We start from the raw sequence: 10,532 nt of genomic DNA, 5'->3' as shown, positions 1-10,532 counted from the left end.
TCACACAGCTGACAGGGCTCCGCCACCTGGTAGCGCTCCAGGTGCTTGTCCACCACGGCGGCCAGCACACGGTACCTGGGCAGGCCAGCCGCCCCCGCGTCGTCCATGGGCGTGGCGGCGCTGCATAGAGGGCAGGTGACGGTGTATACGGGCGGGGGCGGCGGGGGGTCGCCGCCCACCAGGCTGGCGGGACGGGAGGAGCAGGACACCCCGGAGTCCGCGTCGCTCAGCACCGACAGCTTGTCCACCTCGGCACCTTCTCCGCCGCCCTCCTCGGGCCCCGCCCCGCCACCGCCGTCCTCCTCCACCCGCGTGTTTCCCGCCGCGGGTTTCTGCAGCTCCCTCGCACACGCCAGGCACATGGCGTGGCGGCACGCCAACAAAACCGGCACGTGGTAGTAGCCGCCACAGTGTCCACACCGTAACTCCTCCTCCATCCCGCCCCGGCACTGTCAGCCCTCACACTGAGGCAGCGCCAGCCAGCGGGGCTGAGCGGGCTGAGCAGCGACCGCCGCGCTCACCACACGCCACGGCCGCGCCACCCCTCGCCCCGCCTTATCTCTCCCCAGCCTCCCCCCGCTCTCTTCGTCACTAAACAACACACCATTCTACTTCTAATACTCCGCTCACCATTAAACTTTAAAATACTGCTCATGAATGCAACTTTTGTCTCTATGCAGCATAAAAACGTCCCGGGAAGGAGTCTGACCTTTCTGAGGCATGCCATACCAAATGCTGTTAGCCGCTGAGGCCGCGGCGCCGCCATCTTGCTCAGGTTGGAACTCTTGGAAAAAAAAAAAAATAAATAAATGCATGAACAGATAAGTAGAAATCAAGACACAAATAAAGATAGGAATAGAGTATAACTCTCTCTCTCTCTCTCTCTCTCTCTCTCTCTCTCTCTCTCTCTCTCTCTCTCTCTCTCTCTCTCTGTGAAGGATTAATGTTGATAATTATAAGAATTTCACCCACTTAACACATTGTATGCTGCAGATATGATGTCGCCACACAAAAATGTATTAGCTGTCACTGGGAAAACAGCAATGTATCAAGTGGAGGTGTATCAAGATGGCGACGGAAAGGTGACAGAGCATCAAGTGAGTGTCCAGGGCATCTATGATTTTGCCTGGCCTTGCTTTTGTTGACATCACCAAACAAAGCACCATCACACACACATACACACACACTTTTACCAGTGATGGAAAAATGCCCATTATATAGAAAGTACAGCTATAGAAATAGACATAAACAGATGATAGACGTGATAGCAATAGTTTTACCTGATCCAAGCATAAGAAAAGAAAAAAGTACGTTAGTTGTTTTTCCGGGTTCTTGTTATCCTTGAGAAGTATCATCCGAATACAAGCATAATTTCTGTCATGGTCATTCTCTCTCTCTCTCTCTCTCTCTCTCTCTCTCTCTCTCTCTCTCTCTCTCTCTCTCTCTCTCTCTCTCTCTCTCTCTCTCTTCTTCTTCTTCTTCTTCTTCTTCTTCTTCTTCTTCCTCCTCCTCCTCCTCCCCCTTATAACCTTTACGAATTAGGTAAGGGCACAAAAAATCAATCAACATATTACGCAAACACTGCATTCCTTTGTCCTCCTAATTTCCCCTTTGACCTCTTACTCTAACCTTACGCAAGCCAATTTTTCCCCTGGTCTTAGGCCGTTACTTATCATGTTCACTTCTATCATCTATTGCAACCTTTACTCTTTAATTCCGTCAACAACAGCATCTTTATGTCATATGATCCTCTCTTGTATGCTCTCAGTTCATTGTTCTTTTCTCTTATTATTGTATCATCTTTATACGGTCTTAATCCTCTTTAACCTATAAACTATTCTCTCTCTCTCTCTCTCATGCTATCCAACCCTCGTTAATCTACAATATATCCATTTTCTCCCTCTTATTAGTTCTGCAGATCGTCTCAAACATTATTCAGTTCTTTTCTTCCGTCTTACTCAGTCTTCCTTTTCATATTTTTTCGTCTTTTCAATTTCTTGTTCTATCTCTTGTTTTATCCTCTCTTTCATCTACCTATTTCTTTATTTTTCTGTCCCTTAGTTGACCCTCTCATGATTTCATCTCCTCAGTTCCTTATTCTTCTGTATGTTTATTTGCTCGATCCTCTCTTTCATCAGTTCAGTTCCTTATTCGTTTCTTATTCGCAACTTATTCGTTGCGTGATCCTCTTTCATCTATTCAATTTCTTAGATCATTGTCATTACTATTTTTTTAAACTCCATATTATATATTTTTAACTTCAAGCTCGATTCTTTACAATGATTTTTTTTTTTTTATTTAATTTCGTGTTCAGTTCGATAGTTATTCTCTCTACCTCTTGCTTGATCCTCTCTTTCATCTTTTCAATTCTTTATCTTTCTCTCCACTTCTTAGTTCATAATAATTTTATTATATATATATATATATATATATATATATATATATATATATATATATATATATATATATATATATATATATATATATATACACACACACACACACACACACACACACACACGCACACTCAATGTAATAATCCTTTCTAAATTCGATCTCGATTCTTTGTCATTTTTTCTGCACTAATTCCATAAAGGTTTGGGATAAGTCCCCGTCTAGCAACTTTGTCAGCCTTATTGGCAGCGGGAAATGTTAATAGGCTGTGGGTCTTTACATAACATGCTTAGGTAGAGGAGGCGGTCACTGCGTGGCCAGAAAGGGCGGGGACAAAAAATATATAAAGATAGTTCCAAATGTCAACTTAAGACATTCGAAGGTGTTATATAAATTTTACTCGGTATTCTCTCTCTCTCTCTCTCTCTCTCTCTCTCTCTCTCTCCCCTCCTCCTCCCACTACTACTACTACTACTACTACTACTACAACTAGTCCTGGATTACCAAAGACATTAGAATTTATTATCATCATTATTATTATTATTATTATATCATTCATTAATTCTTCCTTATAATATATTTCCTTAGAGTTAGTAATTGATATAAAACATTCACAGACGCACTAATATAATTATATCACATTAGCTTCAGCCTCCGATATAACATATATATATAAAGAAAATGGAGTGAGTAATAGATACAAAAATAAGAATATATGTAAAATGTAAAAAAATAGTAAAGAAAATATTGAAAAAATCATATATTTTTATCTTAAACAATAACAAGTACTTTATCACTTCAAAAATATAAAAAAAATATATAATTTTTTTTTTTTTTTACGATTAATCTCTCTCTCTCTCTCTCTCTCTCTCTCTCTCTCTCTCTCTCTCGGGATTTAACCAATACATATATTATAAAAATTCCATTGTTAAAAAAAGAATTATGAAGAAAGATCACTAATTTAATAAAATAGGAAAATAATGATAAGAAGGAAGACAAAAAGGATAAAATGTAGCTTCCATTACCATGTACACAGTGACACACGCACACACAGACACAAACACATTTTTTTTCCTTTCATCAGAGTGTCTTCCATCTCTCAGTCCTCTGTTCTCATCTTCATACAATTTTCCTCCTGTGTGTGTGTGTGTGTTTGTTGCATCTTCCAGTGTGCGGGAGCATGGCTAATCTTCCCCTATCTTCTAGTGGATCACGTCATCTTCTGCTGGACCTGATGAGAGGGAGAAAGAGTTACCATAATATATCTCTAGATGATGCAGTTTGGCTAGCTTTTTGTTCGTCCCCTTTCAATTTAATCTAAGAGGTGACAGAGGTAAGGAACATGCGTCAACTGAAAAATACAGGATAAATACAGCGGTAAAGGTGGTAAGAGGCAAGGAATGTACTATACATCAACTGAAGGAAAGACTTAATAAACACAGACACCTGAATAGGCTAAAAGAAAAGTGAGGGGCAAGGAGTGCACATTAACTGAAGGAAAGAGTGGATACATATAAACGGAAGAGGTGACGGAGGAAGATAAATACCTGAAATAGACTATAATAAGTAGTAGAGGCAAGGGCCACAGGTGGGCGTTATCGCGATAAATCATCGTATAATAATTTATCGCGATAATAATATCGGGTTATCGGTAATCTAATAATTATTTTTCCTGCTTTATCGATTCATATGTATCGCCGATACTTTTGGTTCCAAACTAGTGATAATTGATAATCTTAGTTTTTTGGAACATGAACATGTTGAAGTTTTAAACTTTCAAAATCAAATGTAGTTAATTCACTTAAAACAGTACTTTTCATTAATGAAGAAACAGGATAAACATTGAATCTGATTTTTTTTTTACTATGATTTTTCTAAGTTTTCTAAGATAAAGATGAAAATAAAGATTTCGATTTATATTTTTTTTATTTAAAATATGAATATCGTTATCGCTAGTATTGAAATTTTGGATTTGTCGATTTATCTGTTATCACCTTGTTGGGCGATAAATTTATCACCAGTTATCGATTATCGGCTATTATAAGGTTATCGTTATCGATTTATCGGTTATCATGATAATTTTTTCGTTATCACACCCAGCTCTAGGCCGAGGACTGTGCACGAACTGAAGGATAGTAGATAAAAGTAAATAGAAGAGGTGATAAAGGTAAGGAAATAACAAGATAAATATATAAAGATAGAACAGAACAGATCAGAAGTGATGATGATGATGATAAGAAGTGTTCATCAGCTAAAGGAAGGAGTGGATAAATATGGACAGAAGAGGTGATAAAGGCAAAATAAGTAACTAAATAAATATATAGATAGAAAGATAAATACCTAAAAACACTAGAAGAGGTGATAAAAACAGCAACTGGAAAAATATACATAGAGATACCTGGAATATACTACAAGTCGGAGTGGTGATGAAAACAAGAAATAACTGGATAAACATATAAATAGAAAAATAGATACCTGGAATACAACAGAGATGTATCGGATGTCAGAATTCAGAGATCTGTGGATGCGGATGTGTACGCGGATGTCATACGTACATATTTTGTGGATGCGGTTATCAGTTTTACGAAATAGTGGATGCAGATGCAGACGTGGATTTCAAATTATGGCATCCTCACAGATGTGGATGTGTTCAGGATTTTGGTATAAAATCACTATATAGCACTAACTATTCCCAGACAGCTGGCTACTGTGATGTGTTCACCGATGCCAGTTTATATTTTTCATTCTTTCTATTTTAAAGTTAAGGACAAAACATTGAAATGCTAGATATATTTATAAGAGATAAACTTGTTAATCACTTAGAGGAAGATAACTTACTTAAAAACACTCAGCAGAAGTTCCACAAAAAAACGCTTTTGTTTAACAAACCTCTTAGACTTCTATGATATACTGAACCCGTATAACAAAAGTAGGGCGGTAGATATAGTATATCTTGATTTTCAAAAAGCCTTTGACAAAATCCCCCACAAACGTTCAATGACTACACTAAAATCACACGGTATGCAAAGTGGTGTGTTGAGATGGGTATAAAAGTGGCTAAACAACCGTAAACAAAGTAGTAATAAATGGAAAAGCATCCAAATGGACTAACGTAACCAGTGGGGTTCCACAGGGATCAGTCTTAGGACCTATTCTCTTCGTTTTTTATATAAATGACACAGATGTGAGTGTTACCAATAGTAGAAGTTTGCTGATGACACAAAATAGCAAATACCGTAGTCTCTCTCTCTCTCTCTCTCTCTCTCTCTCTCTCTCTCTCTCTCTCTCTCTCTCTCTCTCTCTCTCTCTCTCTCTCTCTCAAAAAAAAAAAAAAAAAAAAAAAAAAAAAAATTGCAAAACGATCTAGGCAAGTTGTCACGGTGGGGCTAAACCTGACAAATGAATTTTAATGCAGGTAAGTGTAAAGTGCTTCATGTAGGGTACCAAAACGAGAAAGCAGAGTATATGAATGGTTCCCAATTCGAAAGTGTAGATAGCGAATTTGATTTAGGAGTTAACAATATCGAGCAGCCTAAAAATCTTCTCAACAGAAGTTGTAAAGAAAGCAAACAAAACAATTGGCTTAATCAGGAGATCTTTTGAATATAAGTCTAAAGATTTCATTCATGTTTTTCCTTCTCTATCCCTGTAAGGTATTTATTTCCGACCAGTTTCCTGTATGGCTTATGCTGGAAGGAATGGAGGGTGGGGAGAGAGCCTTTCCTTTGGTGTCCTTTTCTTCTACTATCACATTAGTAGTCCTAGGTCAGGTCATCTTGTGAGGACCACAAGATCTGTTGTAGCCTGTATATCTATTATGTAACTCTCTCTTCTTGCCAGCCAGGCCGCTTCCCTTCATATTTATTTTATCTTATCTATTTATTTTTTAATGTAGAAGGGACACCAGCCAAGGGCAAAAAAAAAAAAAAAAAAAAAAAAAAAAAAAAAAAAAAAAAAAAAGCCCAATGCTGGTCCTTGAATAGGGTCCAAAGAGGTAGTCAGAAACTGAAGAATAAGTGTACTGAAACCTCCCTCTTGAAGGAATTCAAGTCAAAGGAAGGTGGAAATACAGAAGCAGGCAGGGAGTTCCAGAGAAAGGGATGAATGTTTGAGAAAACTGGTTAACTCTTGCATTAGAGAGGTGGACAGAATAGGGATGAGAGGGCAATGAGGCTGCGGGAGGAGGGGAGGCATGCAGTTAGCAAGATCAGAAGAGCAGTTAGCATGAAAATAACAGCAGAAGATGACTAGAGATGCAACATTGTGGCAATGAGAAAGAGGCTGAAGACAGTCAGCTTGAGGAAAGGATGAAAGTTGATGAATATAAAAATTGATGATATAAAAAGCTTCTGATTCTACCCTGTCTAAAAAGAGCAGTATGATTGGAACATCCCCAGACATGTGAAGCATACTCTGTACATGGATGGATAAGGCCCTTGTACAGAGTTAGCAGTTGGGGGGGTAAGAAAAACTGGCAGAGACATCTCAGAATGCCTAACTTCATAGAAGTTGTTTTAGCTAGAGATGAGATGTGAAGTTTCCAGTGCAGATTATAAGTAAAGGATAGACTGAAGATTTCAGTGTAGAAGAGGGGGGACAGTTGAGTGTCATTGAAGAAGAGGGGATAGCTGTATGGAATGCTGTGTCGAGTTGATAGATGGAGGAATTGAGCTTTTGAGACATTGAACAATACCAAGTTTGCTCTGCCCCAATCAGAAATTTTAGAGAGATCAGAAGTCAGGCATTCTGCAGCTTCCCTGTGTGAACTGTTTACTTCCTGAAGGGTTGGATGTCTATGAAAAAGAACTGGAAAAGTGCAGGGTGGTATCATCAGTGTAGGAGTGGATAGGACAGTTTATTTTAAATCATTGATGAATAATAGGAAGAGAGTGGGTGACAGGACAGAACCCTAAGGAACAACCCAGTTAATAGATTTATGAGAACAGTGACTGTCTCCTACAGCAGCAAAAAAATGGTCAGAAAGGAAACTTGAGATAAAATTACAGAGAGAAGGATAGAAACTGTAGGAGGACAGTTTGGAAATCAAAGCTTTGTACTAGACTCTATCAAAAGCTTTTGATATGTCTAAGGCAACAGCAAAAGCCTCACCAAAATCTCTAAAAGAGGATGACCAAGACTCAGTAAGGAAAGCCAGAAGATCACCAGTAGAGCAACCTCGACAAAACCCATACTGGCGATCAGATAGAAGGTTGTGAAGTAATAGATAAATAAGAATCTTGTTGAGGATAGATTCAAAAACTTTAGATAAGCAGGAAATTAAAGCAATGGGATGGTAGTTTGAGGGATTAGGAACAGGCTGAATGTAGGCAAACTTCCAGCAAGAAGGAAAGGCAGATGCTGACAGACAGAGTTGAAAGAGTTTGACTAGTCAAGGTGCAAGCACAGAGGCACAGTTTCGGAGAACAATAGGAGGGACCCCATCAGGTCCATAAGCCTTCTGAGGGTTTAGGCCAGCGAGGGCATGGAAAACATTACTGCGAAGAATTTTAACAGGTAGCATGAAGTAGTCAGAGGGTGGAGGAGAGGGAGGAACAAGCCCAGAATCATCCAAGGTAGAGCCTTCAGCAAAGGTCTGAGCGAAGAGTTCAGCTTTAAAGATAGATGTGATAGCAGTGGTGCCATCTGGTTGAAATAAAGGAGGGAAAGAAGAAGTAAAGTTATTGGAGATGTTTTTGGCTAGATGCCAGAAGTCATGGGAGAGTTAGATCTTGAAAGATTTTGACACTTTCTATTAATGAAGGAGTTTATGGGTAGTTGGAGAACAGACTTGGCATGGTTCCGAGCAGAAATAAAGTGCATGAGATTCTGGTGATGGAAGGCTCAAGTACCTTTTGTAGGCCACATCTCTATCATGTATAACATGAGAACAGGCTGTGTTACACCAAGGTTTGGAAGGTTTAGGTCGAAAAAAAGAGTGACGGATGTACGCCTCCATGCCAGACACTATCACCTCTGTTATGTGCTCGGCGCACAGAGGTAGGTCTCTGACACAGAAGCAGTAGTCATTTCAAAGAAAATAAGCAAAATACCTCCTCAGGTCCCCCAACTAGCAGAGGCAAAATGCCAGAGGCACCTCCACTTAGGGGGATCCTAAGGAGGGATTGGAGCGAAAGCACAAGACACAGATACAGATATGAGATTGTGATCGGAGGAGCCCAACGGAGAAGAAAGGGTAACAGCATAAGCAGAGGGATTAGAGGTCAGGAAAAGGTCAAGAATGTTGAATGTATCTCCAAGACGGTCAGGCACATGAGTAGGGTGTTGCACCAGTTGCTCTAGGTCGTGGAGGATAGCAAAGTTGAAGGCTAGTTCACCAGGATGGTCAGTGAAGGGAGAGGAAAGCCAAAGCTGGTGGTGAACATTGAAGTCTCCAAGAATGGAGATCTCCACAAAAGGGAAGAGAGTCAGAATGTGCTCCACTTTGGAAGTTAAGCAGTCAAAGAATTTCTTATAGTCAGAGGATTTAGGTGAGAGGTATACAGCACAGATAAGTTTAGTTTGAGAGTGACTCTGTAGTCGTAGCCAGATAATGGAAAACTTGGAAGATTCAAGAGCGTGGGCACGAGAGCAGGTTAAGTCATTGCACACATAAACGAAACATCCAGCTCTGGATTGAAAATGTTGATAGAGAAAGTAGGAGGGAACAGAAAATGGGCTACTGTCTGTTGCCTCAGACACCTGAGTTTCAGTGAGAAAAGATGAGGTTTAGTAGAGGTGGTGTCCTACAGATTGAAAATCAAATCTAAGACTATGAATGTTGCAGAAGTTAATGACGACAAAGTTGAGCGGGGTGTCAAGACACTTAGGGTCGATACCAGAAGACCAGTCCGACCTTGGGTCATTTGTGGTCCCCTCCCCAGATGGGGACTCCGAGGCTAGTGTAGGAGTTGAAATGATAATTTTGAATTTTGAGTGAAGGATGTGTGTGTGTAATTAGGTGCTTGTAGTTTTGTGTGGAGGAAGAAAGTTGTCTTTAGAGGGCAGGCTGTGACTACCCCCTTGTGTTGTGAGACACAAAGGGAAACATTCAGTGAGGTCACAGCTGGGTTTAATGATAAGTTCACAGCACCCCCTGATCCAGTGCTTTAGACCTCATTGGGAGTAATTATCATTTTGGCAGGTGCTTACTGCCTCCTCCTACTAATCACTTATGTAATATTACATATAGTACATATACACAGTACATACTTACATACATAGTTTTACCAATTTACATGATTCATAATCACTATGTAAAATTCACTCCCTCACAAAACTCCTGACAAATTAGATTGTGTAAATTTGAAAGGAAATTAATAAAAAGTGTAACTTAAGTAGATAATTAAGTAAACATGTATTCATTAATTTTCTTCAAGTTTCCAAGCTCTGTAGTCTGTAATGTATAAAATGTATCCACCACATCCTCTTTGTGTGTGGTGCAGATGTGGATATGGATATTTATTTGATCACAAATCCAGATGCAGATGTGGATGTTTCATTTATCAGAATTGCGGTACAGATGTTAAAAACTATGCAGATGTTTTGCGGATGTGAACATCTGATACATCTCTGGAATACACTAGGAGAGGTGATGAAAACAAGAAATAACTAGATAACTACATAGACAGAAATATATATCTGGAATAGACAAGAAGAGGAGCTGATGACAAGGAGTGTGCATCAAGAGAAGGAAAGCCAAGACTTACATACCAGAAACACAACATGAGGCCGAACACAGAAACATCAGGTTATATTCTCAAACTTTGTGCCTTATCTCCACTCATTTTAACAGACTAATGGAAGTTACAGGAAGTTTTTAATGGTGTTTTCATGATTATAGTCATGATGAGAGACCAAAGTGTTAGAGAATACAGGCAAGTACTCTCAGGACTCGATGATTAAGATCTGTGGGCCACCTAGTAAGAGAGGATGGACTGGAAAACATGTTGCTGGTAAGGGTGGAAGGCTGAAGAGCAAGAGGAAGAGAAAGAATAAAGTATATGGCCAGGTTATTACATTATTCCAAGCATCACAAAAATGGTTTGCTTGCTATGATTGGCTGTGGACAGACAGAGGTGGTGTTCCATGGTTACCCACATCAAATAAGATACAGTAAGGCAAAGTACTCACAGGACAGC

At 39.6% G+C, this 10,532-nt stretch overlaps 1 protein-coding gene across 1 annotated transcript in view; it reads right to left on the bottom strand.

Annotated features, from left to right (window-relative positions):
• LOC135092736 (E3 ubiquitin-protein ligase TRIM9-like) overlaps positions 1–536 on the bottom strand; it is a 28,091-nt gene extending 27,555 nt beyond the window's left edge. Inside the window, 1 exon segment of the mRNA XM_063991394.1 lies at positions 1–536. This exon segment is cut by the window's left edge and continues 316 nt beyond it. Coding sequence (XP_063847464.1) covers positions 1–437 — 437 coding nt within the window. The 5' untranslated portion in view covers positions 438–536.
• Between the last annotated feature and the right edge of the window lie 9,996 nt (positions 537–10,532).

This window comes from Scylla paramamosain, chromosome 40 (assembly GCF_035594125.1).
Source record: "Scylla paramamosain isolate STU-SP2022 chromosome 40, ASM3559412v1, whole genome shotgun sequence".
Taxonomy (NCBI): Eukaryota; Metazoa; Arthropoda; class Malacostraca; order Decapoda; family Portunidae; genus Scylla; species Scylla paramamosain.
This window is presented reverse-complemented; position numbering and strand designations above follow the sequence as displayed.